The sequence below is a fragment of the Bos grunniens genome, chromosome 26 (assembly GCF_055505025.1).
Source record: "Bos grunniens cultivar Pamir isolate PY7600 chromosome 26, Bosgru_T2T1.0, whole genome shotgun sequence".
NCBI lineage: Eukaryota > Metazoa > Chordata > Mammalia > Artiodactyla > Bovidae > Bos > Bos grunniens.
Window position 1 is genome coordinate 33,869,453 of NC_141190.1, and position 19,882 is coordinate 33,889,334.

General features: G+C 42.3%; 1 protein-coding gene across 6 annotated transcripts in view; it reads right to left on the reverse strand.

Moving 5' to 3' along the window:
* Nucleotides 1–19,882, reverse strand: part of NRAP (nebulin related anchoring protein) — a 75,648-nt gene that overhangs the window by 44,519 nt on the left and 11,247 nt on the right. For 2 of the 6 annotated variants that reach the window (XM_086377056.1, XM_086377054.1), the window contains exons 9-18: nucleotides 19,721–19,825; nucleotides 15,201–15,305; nucleotides 14,094–14,210; nucleotides 11,326–11,430; nucleotides 9,773–9,880; nucleotides 8,102–8,206; nucleotides 3,523–3,621; nucleotides 1,859–1,963; nucleotides 740–847; nucleotides 374–475 (exon numbers count right to left, since the gene is read on the reverse strand). In XM_086377056.1, coding sequence (XP_086233182.1) covers nucleotides 374–475; nucleotides 740–847; nucleotides 1,859–1,963; nucleotides 3,523–3,621; nucleotides 8,102–8,206; nucleotides 9,773–9,880; nucleotides 11,326–11,430; nucleotides 14,094–14,210; nucleotides 15,201–15,305; nucleotides 19,721–19,825 — 1,059 coding nt within the window. Of the gene's footprint in view, nucleotides 1–373; nucleotides 476–739; nucleotides 848–1,858; nucleotides 1,964–3,522; nucleotides 3,622–8,101; nucleotides 8,207–9,772; nucleotides 9,881–11,325; nucleotides 11,431–14,093; nucleotides 14,211–15,200; nucleotides 15,309–19,720; nucleotides 19,826–19,882 lie in introns of all 6 variants that reach the window. The other 4 variants (XM_086377055.1, XM_086377053.1, XM_086377058.1 and 1 more) reach the window with 3 other exon arrangements.

A 19,882-nucleotide genomic window follows, 5' to 3' on the forward strand; every position in this document is an offset into this window, starting at 1 on the left:
GCTCCCAATGCACTTAAACTCCATTAGAGAGACACCAGTTATGTGCTGTTTACTCTTACAGCCCCCGTGTCTCACACAATATCTCGCGCAGAGTAGTTGTTCAGTAAACATTTCAGAGTGAATAGATGTGGACGAACATCCTGTACCACGAACAGCAGATGCCGGTCACCCTTAGAGACCACACACTTCTCATCTCCTTTAAAAGAATAGTAGTCTTTGCCAAGATAAAGGAAGAAAACATTTCCCACATAAGCCAGGAAAGAAATTACAAGCGGAAGTGGAAAAATGACAGTTTCAGGTGAAGCAGGCTGGGAAAAACTTTCACAGCAACACAGCCCTAAATGAGGGGGTTGAGGAGTAGAAAAGATTTTACCTCACTGCTCATCTTGGCAACCTGAAGGGAGTGCAGCAGCCTTGAGTCTGTGGTTCCTAGGACTTTGCCTTTTGCTTTTTCATACTCCTCTTTGTATTTAATCTGGAGAGAAAGAGGAAAGTCAACTGTGAGAGATAAACTTTGCCATTGGAGGGACTGTGGTTAGTGCAAGGGGGACCATGTCCAAGTGACAAGTGCAAGGAGAACTATTCTGAAAAAACACCTCCCAACACCTCTCAAACCCAGTAGAAGATTAATGCGTAGCAATGTTTACAATATTAACAGTCATTATTCTTTTCTGCGGGACCATTGATGTTTTACTGGAACTGTTTTTTATGCATTTCTGAGTTAACGAGAGAAACCTACATTGCTTGCAAGCTCTCCGGAAGCTTTGGCAGCCAGCAGAGACATGGCATCCAGCTTCATCTCAAATCCTTTCCCCTTTGTCTTCTCCCAGCCTTCTCTGTACTTAACCTGACAAACAGAATCACAGGTGAATGGGAATCACTGTCCAGTCTTGCCAAAAGTTGAACAGAAGTTTTTTAAATTACAAAGTTGGCACCTTCATCTGTTTACAGAGCAGAATCTTGGCTGTTACTACTGAAGTGATAACAACAATTGTTAACACTGTGGATTCCCTCGCTGCAGGGCCGTGTGGGGCAATGATGGGACAGGGCAATGAGAAGACCCACGGGTTCATCCCAGCACTGTCGCTGCCTGATCATGTGACCTTGGACAAACTACTTCACTTTTTTGGTCCTCAGTTTACCATTTGCAAAAATAATATCATATATCTGTCTAAGGGGCTTTCCTCGTGGCGCTAGTGGTAAAGAACCAGCCTACCAATGCAGGAGACATAAGAGATGTGGGTTCAATTCCTGGGTGGGAAAGATCCCCTGGAGAAGGGGCATAGCAACCTACTCCAGTATTCCCGCTTGGGGAATTCCATGGACAGAAGAGCCTGGTGGGCTACAGTCCACAGGGTCCCAAGAGTGGGACATGACTTAGCGACTAAACCACCACCTCCCAGGTTAGTTCCTCTTTCCTTTCTCCTGCCCTACAATTCCCATCTAGAATAAGAAGCCTAGTCATAGCCTCATTGTGACTCCTGGGAGAATCTGGTGATTAAGTTTTGTCTTCTTCAAACTTAAACTTTACTCACACAGCAAAGCACCAGCTAGGAGTCATCAGGATGATGATGGGGATGATGATGAGTGTGTATGAGTGTGTGTATGTGTGTGTTCCAGCATACACCATACACATGCACAAACACTGGGAATTCAATTGCTGTGATCAGTTTATTCTCATGAACTACCACATGCCATGAGGCAGCAACATTCAAAATTACAACCTGATGGGTGCCTCTGATGAACCTCTCCATGAACAGAGGAGTCCCTGGGCCCTGTTTGCTGGACCAGCCTTGTCCCTTCATTTTCACATCTGTTTATAGCCCCCACAGCGTTCTCACCCATGCTCCTTGCTCACCTCACTAAACAATTCCGCGTTGGTTCTAGCCTTCACCAGCTGAGGGACATCCTGGGGCAACGTATAATTCAACTTGTTTTTCTCATAGTCAGCACGGTAATTCACCTGTTGGATTTCAAATAAACCCGCAGGGTAAGCACATGGTTTTGACATGACAGAAGGAGAACTTTGGAGAGAATGCGCTCTTTCTCAGTCTCTTTTTGTAGGCCCGTAGCCGAGAAGGAATTTCTGGAAAAGGCATTTCACAAGGAAGCCTGTAATTTTACGAATGTTTTAAATTAACAGACGGAAGATGCCAAATGAAAAGTCAAACAACTCAAAGGCATGCTCACAGTTACAAGCTTGCAAAAGACTTCCCTGTGGCTACCTCACCCGCTGGCCTCTGAAGCACTTGAGGGTATGAAACTCATTTTTTTAAACTTACTGCAATGCCAAACCTCTCGCTATGTGCAGTTAGATACTCAAAGAGTAATTATCAAATGTCTGCCCACATTGGAAACAGACCATCTTAAACCACACACACAAACAGCCAACCAGACATTTTATGATTCCCAACGGAAGAACACGGCATCATATGAAAAGCAGTCTTGCCCCCAAATTAAACCTGAGCCTGACCAAACCTAGAGATCCAACTATTATTTTGTAGGCACTGGAGGCCAGAAGAACACATGTGCAATCACACTGGGATACAGTCAGCAAAGCTCAGATGTGGGAAACTTTATAGGATAACCAGTTCAGTTTCTTCAACAAACAACTTGCAAGAAAAGAGATAAAGAGGAAAACGTAAAGATCAAAATAGTCTTGAAGACATATCAACCAATCACAAAGTGTGGACCTTATCTGGAGCTTGATTCAGACAAACTGCGAAAAAAAAAAAATAACCCTATGAGACAACTGGAATGCTGAATCCCACCTGGACATTGGTGATGTTAAGAATTTTTGTTGGTTTTTTTGGTGTGCTATATCAAAGTTGTATAAATATGTTTAAAATTATTTTTACATTTTAGAGATTCATACTAAAATATCTGTAGATTAAATTATACAATACCTAGGATTTCCTTCAAAATAATATGGAGGTGGGCAGTGGATGTGCATACTGAAGCAAGACTGGCTACGAGTTAATTCACTGAAGCTGAGTGACGGCTGCCTGGGGGTTCATTATGCTGTTCTTTATACTTCTGAATGTATTTGAAATTTATAAAATAAAGTTTAAATCAAAGAGAGTGATTTCTGGACTCTCCTAGAGGTCCAGTGATTAAGAATCCGCCTGTCAAAGCAACGGACATGGGTTTGATCCCTGGTCTGGGCGGATCCCACATGCTGGCACATGACCAACTAAGCTGGCACATCACAACTACTCTAGGGTCCATGCTCCGAAACTAGAAAAGCTACCGCAATGAGAAGCTCAAGCATCACAGCTAGAGAGGAGCCCCTGACTGCCGCAGCTATAGAAAGGCTGCACGCACAGCGCAAGGAAGACCCAGCGCAGCCAAACATAAACAAATATTAAAAATAGTAACTTTTAAAAAGAACCATCTCGTGCTTGTAACAGGACATATGACACCATCAATGGAAGTCAAATCTTTGGGGAACCAGATATCCAGAACCCTGCAAAGCAACTGCAAGTCCCCCACATCTAGCCGGGTGGAGAGGGTGTCACTTACACGACTCAGTTGCTGGGCATTGATTTTGGCTTGAACAATCTGAGGCGTGTTGGTCACAGAGCTGTACTTCAGCTTGTCGATGCTTTGCCTGTAGTTGACCTGGATGCAGAGAGGTACAAGGTGTCACCTGTACTTTGCTTTAAGATTTCCTTAGCTCCCTCCCCCCAGGCATATAGAGCCATGATTCTCAAATGACCAAAGCAAAACCCGAAGATTCCAGTTGGAGACCAACAGAGACTCCAAGCCCATAGATGGAGAAACAGTCCCCTGAAGAGTGAGTGACTGAATAAGCGGCTCATAAAAAGAGTTCAACTGAATGGCCAGGGAATGGAAGAAAGGGTGATCATCCACATTGCCAATCAGAGAAAGGAATTTTAAAACCTACCATCTCCAAGCTAGGCCCTTTAGTCAATTAGGTTCTGGATCTGTTAGTAGCAGTCAGATTACCATCAAACATCTCACACATGGTCTTCATGCCTCTGTTTAATTGCCCAAAGCCCAGGGCCCCACCCAGGATCCTGTACAGTATGGCAGCTTCTTTAGGCCTCCACACCCCACTTTCTAGCCTCCCACTAGCTCTTACGTCTCTGTCCACACTCCACCTACTGCCTCGACCATGATCCCACAGCAGGGGGCTCTGCCCTCACAGGGGGCAGCCTTGCACTGTTCTACTATATCCTGTCTGTCTAAACAAGAGTCTGATGTCTTTGTCATCCTACCCACCTGCCGTCACCTCCTGTTGACACCTCCCTGGGTGACAGCTCACCCCTGTGAGTCACAGACCACTAGCTGGATGGCACTTGTCTTGGCTCAGTGTTTGGCCTCATTGTTGGGGAGTAATGAGGAGTGGTGGGGGCTGTGGCAAAGGGCAGAGCTACCGCTCAGCTCTGAGAGATGGTGATCTTGATCAAATGGGACTCAGAGTAGCCAGACAGTCCAGTTATCCCAAAGAAACCAGAAACCCATATTATTATATAAATTCTTACAATTTTAAATGTTGAGAAACAGTTCAGTATTTTAAAACCCACTGACCCAAGGGAAACAGACCCAGTGAAAAGCTTGAGATGGCATCTCTTGCTTGGACTCACTCCATTCTTGCCTGTTCCAACAGGAGCTAAACAACAATTACGACTGAAAAATAGCACTTACTATGTGCCTGCCACTACTGCAAGTGCTTTACGTTTATTTACACATTCAATCTTCCCAACCACCCTGTGGGGAGCACTGTTATCCCCACCTTACAACATGTGAACTGAAGCACAGAGCCCTGAAGTGACTTGCTCAAGGTCACCAGCCGGTGTCAGAAAGTAAGTGTTAGTCACTCAGTCATGTTTGACTCTTTGAGATGCCATGAACCGTAGCCCATCAGGCTCCTCTGTTCATGGAATTTTCCAGGCAAAAATACTAGAGCGGATAGCTATTCCCTTCTCCTCGGGTATCTTCCCCACCAGGGGTTGAATCCCGGTCTCCCGCATTGCAGGAAGATTCTTTACTGTCTGAGCCAACAGGAAAGTCCCTGGTATCAGAGCTAGAGTTCAAATCCCAGCAGTCGGCCTCCCAAAGTGGCTCCCAGACTGCATACTATAACTGTGGTTTTGCCAATGCTGGTGTGCTTGGAACTGTTACCTGTTATCTTATAGATGAGTCAGGGGTTCCCTATAACCAGAGCTATCTCTGCTTACAGAAGGAGATGTATTATGACAAATTAGAAAACAAACAAAACAAAAATCAAAAAGACTTATAAATTAGCTTCTAGAACAAGATCTAAGAACAGAGTGTTCCAAGTACTAGACTACAGAATCTTTTGTTGGGATTTGGAGAAAAGGGACAGCATTGCTTCATTCTATTTAGTTAACAATTCAAGGAGAAAAGATTTTTTACATTCTGAGTTTTGGACCTGGGGTATGTAGAAAAACTAGGAAATATGAAGTCATTTCAATGTCAAATATTAATGAGATTACACTATAGTAGCTTCCTAACGCACTAAGTCAGAGGGAAAATTATCATCTCATAATAGAGTCTAATAGAATTCAGAATTATGCATGATAAAATGTCACAAAACTCTGTTTTTTAAATGGCACATTCCTTCCTGATAATTCTGCATTAAGTATGTTGCAGAGCACAATTACTTTCCTCTGCAGGACATAATTAACACTCTCCATGATTAATTATATCTTTGCAACATCACAGATGCTTGGTCAATGCTTCAGTCTACTTTCTGAAAGGTCCCTTTGCTGAGGGTAGAGTCTCATTTTAATGCTATTAGTGTTTTTAAAATCCATCTGAAAGGAATGCTCTCTAATTAAGGGCCCATGCTTGTTTATTTGATTTCAGGGATACCTGACCAACTTTAAGACTACCAGACAGAAAGAGAGACCTCAAATATAAATGGATTCCCAAACTTCCTGAAAACTAAAGTCCTACATTAAGGGCGGTAAAAATTTTCACACAGGAGCCAGGAAAATAAAAAAAGTAAAGCAGGTGAAGGTGATAGAAGAAGTGGGCACTCGGTCCCCATCAACTGCTGCGACGCAGGAACTAGGGCCACAGTTCCTGTGTGAACTCACAATTTCTACATATCGTTTCAAAAACAAGTTTCTTAACACTATGTGGCCACACCAAATACCTCTGCAACCTGGATCTGGCTCACGGGCTGCCAGTGCAGAATCTACCTCTGCTTCCAATTAATGTTTCTAATCCAGTCTAGTTTAATTCATCTCTCAGACTTCTCCAGGTTGAGCTGACTCTATTGCAGATGCCTGGTTTGATCCACTGTCTTATATAGGCAAATGTAATAGCAAGTCATGTTGTAACATATAACATGTTATAACATATAACATGACCCTATATAATAGTTGTAGGACCCTCTCTCATTTCATTTGTGTTACTAAGCATTGTTTCTAGAATTCTACTGTCAAAGTGAAAGTGTTAGTTCCTCAGTCATGTCCGACTCTATGCAACCCCATGGACTGCAGCCCGCCAGGCTCCTCTGTCCATGGGATTTCCCAAGCAAGAATACTGGAGTGGGTTGCCACTTCCTTCTCCAGGTGATCTTCCTGACCCAGGGATTGAACCCCAGCCTCCTGCATTGCAGGCGGATTCTTTATTGACTGAGCTACTATGGAAGCCCACTCAAAGAAAGAACTCACTCAGAAGCCCACTGTGAAAGAACTCACTCAGATTTTATGAGATGCTCTTGATTTCTCGTTACTCAGGTAATGTATGCAGCCAAAAAAAGAAACCTGGCTTTTGTAGCCAAGTTTAAACTTGAATTTCATTAAGGTGAAATGAGTAAGTCAATGCAACCAAACTTTCTGGGAAAGGGAGAAGCAAAATGGGGGCTCTTTATATTCTACTTCCCATCCCCGGCTTTTTCACATGTCTGAAAAGTCCCTTTCATCCATCAAGCTGTCATTTGCCACTGACTGGCCTTTGTTGTCCTGTATCTGTGTTAGATGCTGGAGATGCCCAGCTGAACTTGCCACTGCTCCTACTCGGAGCAAAAGGGAAACAGCTGCAAAGACCTATCTACCAACAGCACAGACCAAGTCAACTGCTGGAGCTGTGCTGACTCCAGAAGAATGTGAAGGAAAGTAGCCCTGAGCACTCAATGGGCACAAGTTGAATAACATACTAAATTATTTTTTTAAGATTTTTTTTTGATGTGGACCCTTTTTAAAGTCTTTATTGAATTTGTTACAATATAGTTTCTGTTTCATGTTTTGGTTTTTCGGCCATGAGGCATGTAGGATCTTAGCTTCCTGACCAGGGATCCAAACCTCATCTCCTGCATTGGAAGGTGAAGTCTTAAACACTGGACCACCAGGGAGGTCCATGACTGACTGAAGAGTCCGTGACTCTCACTGACAACTCAGTTCTAAACCACCTTATATACTTTTTAAAACAGCAGATAACTTCTACTGTTTCCCTTGTACATTTCTGTATTTTCTAAATTTTCTGTAATCAACATGTAGTAAAATTCTTGCAATTAGAAAACGATGAAATTAATTAATTATACATATTTCATTGGAGATAAACCAAACTATAAATAAATCAAATCACTGCTATAATATTACATAATAAAATTAAGTTATTTTACTTAATCTTAAATTATTTTATTTAATATTATATAAAATTAAATTTAAAAATTACACACATATTTCTCCTGGGGAAAATAATTAAGTGCTCCTGGAGAAAATAATTAAGCCAATGCTGCCATTTCCTCTCAACTTATAGCTATTTCAGTTTACTTCCTCTGGTCCTCAAACATAAAACTTAAAAAAAAAAAATAAACCTCATCACTGCTAGCAAATAATTACTTTAAATGTGCCCAGCAGCAGATATAGTTCCCAAATTCTAAGACGTTTCCAAGACGAAACCAGGGTTGTCTCTGCCTTATGTTGGAAATCCAAGAGTTTCCAGACATGAATATATGAATGTCGTGTTAGAAAAGAGTTACTGTTTCTCAGTCCCTTGTATCGCCTAAGAACTGCTGTATCCTGTTTCTTTCTGTCTCGCTAAGAATCACTCCATTGGAGGGAAGTGATGAGGAATACAGGTCTACTGGGGAAGGACTCACGTCTTTCAAGGGAGCCAGTTTCACTGTTGTTTGATAGGAAGGGGTAAGAGTGGCCGGGTAGTTGTAGTCGACAACATCGTGTTTGTAATCAGCCTTGTAGGCAATCTGAAACACAAAGAAAAGACCAAAAAAAGAGCAATTAGCCCCCACTTTCTTGTGACTTTGTTTGAATGTCATAAAAATATTCTTTAAATAACCAGAAACAAAATTAATTCAGTTTCATCACCTCCAAGGAAAATTAAATTACATTCACACTTTTGCCTTTAATTAATTTGAATTCTTCTTCTTAATTAACCCAAAATTAGCTAACTTTATCTGTAGCACATTTATTTTATCTTTCTTATTAACCATGGAGTCCCTTGTAGATTTTTTTGTTAAAGAAGAAGCATTTGCATACAAGTATACAATAAAAGAGCTTCTTGGCTAATGCCCAGAAAATAAATGAAAATTCAAGAGTCTTCAGAGTACTTGAAATTTTTTTCTAAAGGTCAAATTTGACTTTCTCAGGCAGATGAAATTTGACATGTGTATGTTTTAATAATGAGATCAGCTTCTTCTTAGTGTCCTTTACTTCCAAGATGTACACTCTGGCATTTGCAAACGTGTAAACTGAATGAAGGAAAGTTATGGCCAACCTAGACAGCATATTAAAAAGCAGAGATATTACTTTGCCAACAAAGGTACGTCTAGTCAAGGCTATGATTTTTCCAGTGGTCATGCATGGATGTGAAAGTTGGACTGTGAAGAAAGCTGAGTGCCAAAGAATTGATGCTTTTGAACTGTGGTGTTGGAGAAGACTCTTGAGAGTCCCTTGGACTGCAAGGAGATCCAACCAGTCCATTCTAAAGGAGATCAGTCCTGGGTGTTCATTGGAGGAATGATGCTAAAGCTGAAACTCCAGTACTTTGGCCACCTCATGCAAAGAGTTGACTCATTGGAAAAGACCCTGATGCTGGGAGGGATTGGGGGCAGGAGGAGAAGGGGATGAAAGAGGATGAGATGGCTGGATGGCATCACCAACTCGATGCACATGAGTCTGAGTGAACTCCGGGAGCTGGTGATGGACAGGGAGGCCTGGCGTGCTGTGATTCATGGGGTCGAAAAGAGTCGGATACGACTGAGTGACTGAACTGAAACTAAATGGACAAAGACAGAGATAATAGATCACATGCTTTAGCAAAAAGAGGGACCTAATCTATCTTGTTATCCCACTACATTGAGCAGTGCCTGGACACAGGAAATCTACAATGAACATTAAGATGGAACAAATGAATAAATCAGTCAACCAACCAACCAGTTTCAAATAAATCATAAACACTTTGGAAATCTGAAGCATTTCAAATGAGAATCACGCTCATCCATTTCTCTTTATCTCTCAGAAACTGAAAGTTTTTGTTACACTGGATCAATTACAATAGATCTAAGTACTCTTCAAAGCAGAGAAAGCTGAGATTAATACATGGAAGCTTTTGAAAATTTTCAAGGATTTTTTACCTAGCGTTGGTTGTATTGATTAACATTTAGAAACTCTTTGAGGTCAGTCTTTACACAACAAAACACTGACTTTTTAAAAGGGGAGGTTGGGAAAGAATTGGCTGAATTCCTCGTGGCCTTTCTCCCTCCACCCCAATAGACCCCAAGGACATGCAGGCCCTTCACAACAGGACTCACATTGCTTGCCAGGCTTCCAACTTTCAGAGCATGGAGCATCCGTTTGTCCATCCCGACTCCTTCATAGCGGCCTCTCATGCGGTTCTGGTAGTTTTCTTTATATTTATTCTACATGGGAACACAAAACCTTCAACAAAAGCATTCTCTCCCCAACTCGTGGAAGACAAACGACTCATCTTAATGCACTAAATCCAACATATAAATGATTAAATAGAGCCTATTTATGTATTCAGTGGGTCAGCGAATTAAAAATAAGACAAACCAAAAAAAAAATTAGAATTCAAGAAGTTGGGATAAAACAAGCATACAAGCAAACACAGGATCTGATGCATAGACAGCACATAACAGACCTGATTTTTTTTTTTAACATTTTCAGTTGTAAACATACCAGATTTTTCCAATGTGAAAACCTATCACATGAATGTGGAGCTTTCCAAGGACAAGCACTGATCACACAGGGGCTGCATGCAACCCCATGCCCCAAGCCCTGCACTGCATGCTATTACCACTCCTTCTAGATACATGAAGAATAAAACCCGGGCTTTGCCAAATTCTGCACCTTTTACATGACACATTGGTTATTGCCGTGACCATGTTAAGTAACTATATTATGTCCCAAATGCAGCTTACAAAGAACAAAACAAGAAGACAAGAAGTCAGAAAAATCTGAGTACTTTCTAATAAAGCTACATTAAAATCACCTACCTTGGGAGGCCATTGAGTTTCCAGGCACTGAGAGTATTTTAACAGAATACTATGACTCTACATCAGATATAGTTCTATTTATCTCAGTTAATCTTCACAAACACTCTATGAGCAGGAAGGATTTATTATCATCCCCATTTTACAGACAGGCAAATGGCTCCATGAACTTAAGCAACTTGCCCAAAGTCGGCCACTTAGCCAATTATGGAACCAGGCCCGTCAGCTCCAAAGCTGGTGCGCTCAACTATGGCATGTATGCAAAAAAAAAAAAAAAATTCCTTACTAAGCCTTACAAAGTCGCACGTGATTTCAGATTTTACTACGATAAGCAACTAAGTAGAAGTACAATCATATAAACCAGTCTTTGTTCTCAAAGATACATCCCCAGACTTTGAGAATTTCCAAATTTGCAAATGCCACGCCAGCATACATCTGCTCAGCTGTAAGATGGGGAAATAACACCTGGCCCCCCAGGTGACCGTGCAGGATAACTGAAATTATGTACTAATTTAAGAAGCACAAAGTCAAGTTGAGAGGGAACGCTGCATGCTCAGCTAGGCTTCCTCACCAGCATTTGCCCTAGGATCTGGATACTGTTTTACATGAAGGAGGCAAGAGGGCAGATGCAGCCCTGAGGATTCAGGGTCAAGTGCATGCTGGGGATTTAACACTCCATGGACCAGCCCCAGCAGGCAATCTCTATCAACACTCATAGTATCTGTGCCCAAGAAGCCATGCTTCTCCAAGACATCCAGATGCATTCACATACATGGTCTCTTAAGAGACCAAGAAATTCAGGTCATTAAAAAAAAAAAGGCCAAACAAAGGCTTAGGCATTAAAAACTCACATCGCTGGTGAATTTTGAAATCTTGCACACATTCCTGAATTGAGGCGTTTCACAGTAGTTGATACTATGACCTTTACTACTTTCCAGATCCTTCTTATACTCCACCTTGGAAACCAAAACACCAGATGCACAGGAGAACCAAACCCAAAGTCACTCTTGAAAATGTCACCAGGGCTCAACTTAGGATATTTTTAGAAAACTTTCAACTGAAGATTTTGAAATACCAGGCATAGGCTACTGTAGGTCAACAATACATGTTTTCCTTTCAAATAGTTAATAAGCAAACAATCAGTTTGGTTCTGAATATTAAAAAATATATAGTCCCTTTCAAGAGTAAATACTTTTTAAGATTCTTACATAGCTCAAAAAAAAAAGGCAAAACAGCCTTAGAAATCAGGACAGTGGTTACTTCTGAAGACAGGTGTCTGGGGGGATATCAGGACTTCTTCTGGTCATGTTCTGTTTTTTGATCTGATTGCTTATTACAAAGATGAGTCCACTTGTGGAAATTCTTCCTATTGAACACTTAAGATATATGCACTTCTCTGTATATATACTTCAGTAGAATTTAACCAAAAAAGTTACTTTACCAAAGAACATAATAAATGAGACCACACATAAACACAGGAGTGCGTTCTAATTTTAAATGGCTAGCTGAGCTCCTCTGGGTCGTTGTATGTAAGATGTGAGGTCATTATTAAATAGACTCCAAGTCATTCCAGGTAATTGGAGAAGGCAGCTGAAGGCTAGTTACCATTAATAGAGGCAGGGCTGGTTTGTCTTACTAGAGAAGCATAATGGCAAAAAGAAATGGAAGGTTCCCTTGTGATGTTTACCAAAGGAAATACAATTTATTATCATACCTTATAAAACATTTGGTGGGAATATGCCTCTTAAAGTTTGCAAGATGCATCATAATGCTTATAATATGATATAAAATGAAGAAAAGCACATAAAACTGTACACACAGTTGAATTCTAACTCTATAAAAAATGTTTTTATATTCATATATTTGTTTATAGTACATTCACATAGAAAAGGGCTTCCCTGGTGGCTCAGATCGTAAAGAGTCTGCCTGTAATGCAAAAGACCTGGGTTCAACCCCTGGGTTGAAAAGATTCCTGGAGAAGGAAATGGCAACCCACTCCAATATTCTTGCCTGGAAAATCCCATGAATGGGGGAGCCTGGTGAGCTACAGCCCATAGGGTCCGAAAAGAGTTGGACACAAATGAGCAATTAACACTTTCACTTTCACGTAGAAAAAGGCCAAAATGGTAACAGTGTTATTCCTGGGTCTGGTTCTGGTTCTGCCCCTAGAAGTCTATCAGAACCACAATAAGACACTTGACTTTTCCAGGTCTATGACAAAGCCAGAGACAAAAGACTGCAAAGACCCCACCTAGATCTAATGTTCCATGAGTCAAAACGCAAGATTCAGCAAACTTTTTCTGTAAATGAGCAGATAGTAAACATTTGAGTCTTGGTAGGACGTGTGTATGTGTGTGTGTGTGTGTATGTGTGTGTGCACTGAGTCACTTCAGTCATGTCCAACTCTTTGCGACCCTGTGTGCCACCTGGGAAGCCCTGCACGATGTACCATCTATCTATTCTGCCCGTATCGTTCAAAAGCAGATACACGATGTATTTCAATAAGACTTCATTTCTAAAAATAGGCTGTGGGCCAGATTTGTTACTCAGACCATAGTTTGCTGAACTCTGGCCTAGAGCATAAGAATCACATGGACAATCTGTTTAAAATGCAGGTTCTGGGCTTCCATGGTGGTCCCACGGCTAAGCCTCCCCATTCCAGGCAAGGGGCTTGGGTTCGATCCCTGGTCAGGGAACCAGATCCCATATGCAGCAACTAAGACCTGGCACAGCCAAATATACAATTTTTTTAAAATGCAGGTTCCGTGGGCTTGGCACCTATCCACTATTTTTAAGTATCTGAAGTTTCTGATGATGCCCAGGAAATGTACACTCTTGTGATTCTGAGCAGCATTACAGGCTAAGGCACTTTTTGGGATAACGGACTGACAGGGAAGAGAAGAAAAATCTTTTAGGATATTTGCACATCCTTTTTTGAGTTGCAGACAACTTGTTAGATGAGTCCTATGCATAGCCTGGCAAGAGGCTGACAACTCAAATGCCTTCAGGGTCCTGATAGGTGATGCAAACAGGGAAGAAGCTGCTTTAAGAAACTCAAGAACAATAAAAAGGATATGGGGAACTAGAGGGGATATTCCCTTGCAAATTGCCCTGGCAATTCTAAAAATCCTAACCCCTTGGCAGGCCAAACAAAACACAGTCTCTGGCCGTCAGGTCTGCCTCTAAGGCAAGAGGAATTCATACAGCACACAGAGCTTCTTGGAAACTTGACTACAAAAATAAGAGAATGAGGGAGGTTCCATGTTCAAAACACCCCTCATCTTTGATGTCCACTCTGTAAGAATGATATATGGTTATAAAAGTTGGTTCATCCAAATTCTGGCAACTAGAAATCTACTACTGGGAACTCTGGACTATCCACAGCCCTGTGAGAATTTCAGGAGGAAAGTTCTGAACCATCAGAGAAAGATTTAATTAGTTTGGTTCTATGCTCTGTTATGAATTGCTTTTGACTACCTATTCATTCTTTGGAAACTGGTAACACGTGTGTAGTTCATGTGGCGTTAAGACAGAATTTTTCATTCTGGGGTCACCCCTTCACTGTCTGTCGGAACCAAAGGAAGTGACAGCACACAGATGGGACCGTCCCCGTACATACCTCACTCACGAGCTTGTTCACGCTCTGAGCCCGCTTCAGAACCAAGTTGTCCTGGGCTGGGAGGGAATGATAATGTGCAGCGCCCTTCATCTTATTGAAGTCCTGCCTGTATTTTATCTGAAAGAAGCACACGAAGAACAACCAGAGTTGTTGTTTCATTCTCCAGGAGAGAAGTTACTACACATCTACTCCACATTTCATGTCAACATTTATTTAATACAATTTTCTGGAGGAAAAAAAAAAATCACATGGGTTTTTCCTCCACTAAGTCCCTAAACCACTCACTCCCTTTTAGATTAAAATATTACTGCCCCCTTTCACATTTTTTACACTTTACATTCCAGTTCTACATAAAGAAAGGTCTCACAATGATCATACCTAGAAGTATCATCCAGAAACCCATTCTGCCTTTGGTTTTAAAGACCATTTCTCATCCAGTCTCGAGTGATGAATGTGTCCTTTATTTCCCCTTTCAGGCCAAAGTGCACTTTTCTAGGGAAATGGGTGATAACTGAGTAGGAACAAAGTAAAGGAGAAGGGCAAAGGGGGTATGAGATGAATGCTGGGCCTCTGATGATTGATCAAGTTCAAGTTGGTGAAAGATCTGCAGTGTGCCTGTTGCTTTACCAAGTGTAATGACTTTACCAAGGGTAACAATAGCTTATCTTTCAAGGATGGCCAACTGGCTAACATTCTGCAAATAAAAATTATTTTATCAACTGGGTTACAGCCAATTTGATAATCATACTATTTATTTTAATCAGCTATTCCTCTTGAGTGCTCAATTTCTAAAGTGGGTTATTTTGCAAAGACTCTCCTAACTCCACCTGATCTGGCTAGACTGGTATCAGCGCTTGCTTCAGCTGACCTCAAGCAAGTTATGTGGTTTGTCCATGTCAATCTCCTTTAAAGCAGACAAATGTGACCTAACAGTATGAACCCAAAAAGCAGACGTCAGAAATTTGGATAGGAATTGAAGGTTAACATTGTGCTTTGACTCTGCTCTGAAAAATTAAACTGGGTGTAGGTTTCAGGAAGCACAGTCTCCAGAGTTTAATTTTTCCTCTGCTTTTGTGGCTCTGTGGGTTGTCCCAATGAGGTACTTACATCACTAGCGAGTTCGTTGGCTTTCTTGGCGTTCTGATAAGCTGGGGTGATCATGGCCGGGAAGCTGCCCTTTCCTCTGTGCTCGCCATACTCTTCTGAGTAACCCTGCTGGGGCAATCGAAAATTTTAATCAGGGGACTTCCCTGGTGGTCTAGCAATTAAGAATCTGGAGACACGGGTTCTCTTCCTGGCCTGGGACGTAGGCTCCCACATGTTGCGGGGGCAACTAAGCCTGTGTGTCACAACTCCTGAGGCTGAGTGCAGCAACTCCCGAAGCCCAAGTGCACTAGAGACTGTGCTCTGCAACGAGAGAAGCCACCACGATGAGGAGCTCACGCACAACAGCTAGAGAGCAGCCCCTGCCGCTCACTGCCAACACAGAAAGCCCTTGAGCAGCAACAAAGACTCAGTGCAGCCAAATAATTAGTGAATTTTAAAAAACTTTAATCAGTAATGCTCTACCCCTGGAATGGGGAGGGGATTAGCAATGATCTCTCCTACATCTCTTGTTCTTACATTTCCTGTTCCCATGAAGGCCGGTCCACACTGAACCCTCCTGTGTTCAGCCCTAAGAGCAGCACACGTGGTTACTGAGCTGGTGGACTCTGGAGGCAGACCCACCTACTATTGTCCAGCACACTTACTGGGGTCAGCACTAAGTAAACGGAAGTGATTATCATTGGCATCATCGTTTCCATCAGATAAGTTAAGAAACTGTATGAGTCTCCTAGGCCCGTGGAGTAATCATCTCTTAAAAGACACCAGGAAAGTCCCTCTGTCTTCCAGGGGTCTTGAATGCTACTGTTCTCTGACCTGTTGGCAGATCTATGCAGAGAGGCACTGATATCCCACAAACTGCCTCCCCCAGTGATGGATTCATTTCATTTACCAATAAAGGAAGGTTATATAACGATTTAAATTTTTGATATTGGGAGGAAAAGATTTCAGATTTCCATAAGATGATCTCAACTGGGACCAAATGTTTATTTCAAACTAAGTATTACAACCTGAGTCTTGATTTCTTCCTTCCTCCCCACCACATCATCCAGCCACTCCCATAAAGGAGTACCTTCCTTCTCATGGAACTGTCCTCATGTGCTAAGTCGCTTCAGTCATGTCCAGCTCTTTGCGACCCTACGGACTTAGCCCACCAGGCTCCTCTGTCCATGGGATTCTCCAGGCAAGAGTATTGGAGTGGGTTGCCAGCCTGCCTCGATGGGATCTTCCCGACCCAGGATCGAATCCAAGGCTCTTAGGTCTCCTTCACTAGCAAGCAGGATCTTTACCACTAGCGCCACCTGGGAAGCCTCACGTCACTGGTGTACACCTTCCCTGGCAATCAGGAACCGGATGTACTTCAAAAGTCCGTCAGATGCTACCTTCTCTCCGGGGAGCTCCTCCCTCATTCCCGGGCCTGCCCCAGGCAGAAGCGGCTGCTTCCTAATCTGTGCTCCCACAGATCTGAAACAACCCTTAGTGTGTCCCCTCGGGCTCATGACTCCATCTCACTCTGGCCTCCTCCGCGGTGGGGCTGCCTGGTTCCAGCAACACGGTTCAGAGTCTGGCACACTACTGTCTTATATGAAACAGTTGGGTAAAATTAGAATGCCCAGGGTTCCTTTCTACCCAGTAATGACAACTGCTTAGCCTAAGAGCTCCTTTTTGGTTGGTTGCCAGAAGGTTCTGGGCCACATGAACTAAGTGAAAAAAGTTAAGCTAAAAAAATAATAATAACAAAGACTCAAATTCTTTGGTAGCCTCCTTTTGCCCTTTCTGCTTTATGATTTGGAGTTGGTTTGCAGCTTTATTTTAACGTCTCTGTTTATATGAATATATGTTGTGCATGTAAATCTTTTTTTTTTTAGTATGTAAATCTTTTTGAGACCCTTAATCCTATTGGGAAGATGACAAATAATAGATTACATGGTAAAGTCCATTAACCTAAAAAATACGCATTAAAAAGAATGAATTGCTTTGTCATTTAGGCATTACAGATATTTATAGTTCCTCTGACTGCCTGTTTCTCTCTCACTCCCCCCTGATCTCACCCTGATGTGTCACGTATATCAGTGAAATGCCACAGGGGATGGAGTCCTCTTGACCGACAGCTGCTGGTGGTGCTATCAAACCAGACCTACTTTGATTCTTTTATCTGTTATTATCAGGATTCCGTATGCCGTGTGCTCAGTCGCTCAGTCATATCCGACACTTTGCAGCCCCAATGACTGTAGCCCACCAGGCTCCCCTGCCCATGGAATTTTCCAGGCAAGTTCACTGGACTGGGGTGCTATTTCCTATTCCAAGGGATCTTCCCAACCCAGGCATTGAACCCACGTCTCTTATATCTCCTGCATTGGCAGATGAATTCTTTACCAGTAGCGCCACCTGGGAAGCCCATTATCATGATTGGAACTTCAAGCAAAATGCCCTAATAATCAAGGCTCCACTCTGGCACTAGGAATTTCATCACTGTGTATAGAAAGGCCTAGATACATATAAGAAATTATATGTGTGTGGTAACAGTGGCAGATAGGACGGCCCAAATATAGAACAAAATATTTTCTGCTGAATATGGAAGCCAAGTATTTTTAAAACTGACTTTGAAAAGTTGTCCAGACCATCTGAGCAACATATTTACAACATTAAACCAATAAAAACATATTTTGGGGTTTCCCTGGGGGCTCAGTGGTAAGGAATCTCCCTGTCAATGCAGGAGACATGAGTTCAATCCCTGATTCAGGAAGATCCCACATGCCGCAAAGCAAGTAAGCCCATGCATTACGACTATTGAGCCTTTGCTCTAGAGTCCACATGCCGCATGGAGAAGGCAATGGCACCCCACTCCAGTACTCTTGCCTGGGAAATCCCATGGACGGAGGAGCCTGGTAGGCTGCAGTCCATGGGGTCGCTAAGAGTCAGACACCACTGAGTGACTTCACTTTTACTTTTCACTTTCATGCATTGGAGAAGGAAATGGCAACCCACTCCAGTGCTCTTGCCTGGAGAATCCCAGGGACGGGGGAGCCTGGTGGGCTGCCGTCTATGGGGTCGCACAGAGTCGGACATGACTGACGCGACTTAGCAGCAGCCGCATGCCGCAACGACCGGAGCTGCACGCGCTAGAGCCTGCTCTCCACAACCAGGGAGACTAATGCAAGGAGAAACCTCACGCTGCAACTAGAGAGCAGCTCCCGCTCGCCGCAGCTAGAGAAGAGCCTGCACCACAACAAAGATGCAGCACAGCCAAAAATAAATAAATAAATACAATTATAACAAATATCTTCACTGAGCTTTAAGCACTAGAAACCATTTGACTAACAATTATTGTGGAATTTAATAAAATTGCCTTATAAACTCAAAATCAGACATTTGTGTTCAGATAGACATTTTGCAAAGGGACCAAAACCTATCTTTATATTCATTCAAAGTTTCACATGAATATACCCCACAATGGTCAGGAAAGATTGAGGGCAGGAGGAGAAGGGGACAACAGAGGATGACATGGTTGGATGGCATCACCGACTCAGTGGACATGAGTTTGAGTAAACTCCAGGAGTTGGTGATGGACAGGGAGGCCTGGCGTGCTGCAGTTCATGGGGTCGCAAAGAGTTGGACACGACTGAGCGACTGAACTGAACTGAACTGATAAGCATCTCAGTTTTCTGAAGAAGAGAAATCAGTTATTTGCTTCCTTTTATAAATTATATATGTCAAATAAGTCACATGTGTTGTAAAGTCTACTCAGTGCCAGAAAATTTAAACAACTGTCAAATTAAGAAAAAAAATATCAACTAAGGCCAATTGAATGTACTCTTCCAGAACACATATTTGGTCTTCCAACATTCTTTACTTACAACCATGAAAACATAATGTTCCATTTCCCCCTTACAATAGCTGTCTAGTACCAGAAAATACAGAGGGATGTGCAAATGAAATTAGCTTGTAATTGTCACTCAATCTTTTTACATCTTGTCAAGATGTAGTTCATTGAAGAATGAAATTGAGAAAAAAAGGCATAAAGCAATATGCCTTTTTTTCCCTCTGGCATATTGCTTTATCTGGCAACCTAGATAAGAAATTCACTTTCTAAGAAAAAGAATCCTGCTACTCAGCGAAATATTTTTCAAGACATGCATTGATCCCTTTGGTGCTACTACGCAGTGACAGGCTAAACACAGCCAGTCTGAGTCCTCAGGATTTTTCTTCAATGAATAGATGAGGATGCTTTACTCCTAGCAAACACACCATGCTGATATAGGTCCTTTAGTTTTTGTTTTTTTTTTAAAGAAAGATAAAGTATTTAGAATTTGTTTTCCTAAGTGAGTCAAGTTGAAACCTGTGTAACTGTTTGCCTGCTATTTTCTGGCTTTGAAATCCACTTTCCATAAATAGGGCAAATATAGACGACAGCCCAACCCCTGATTAAACTGTCACAGGGTGTGTCATGGGCTAGAGGGTTGCCAAACTGAGACCTGACCATCCAAAAGGGTAGTCTCCCAGGAAGTCACTTTATCACATACCTGGCCATACTGGTCCATGTATTCCTTTGGCAACGGGCCCTCAGCTCCAGCAGCAGGGCCAGCCATTCCCTTCATTTCTCTTTGATATTGTTGATGGTATCTCACCTATGTGGAGGGGAGAGAAGGATACACCTGGTAAATTTAGCCTCTTATGCACACGGG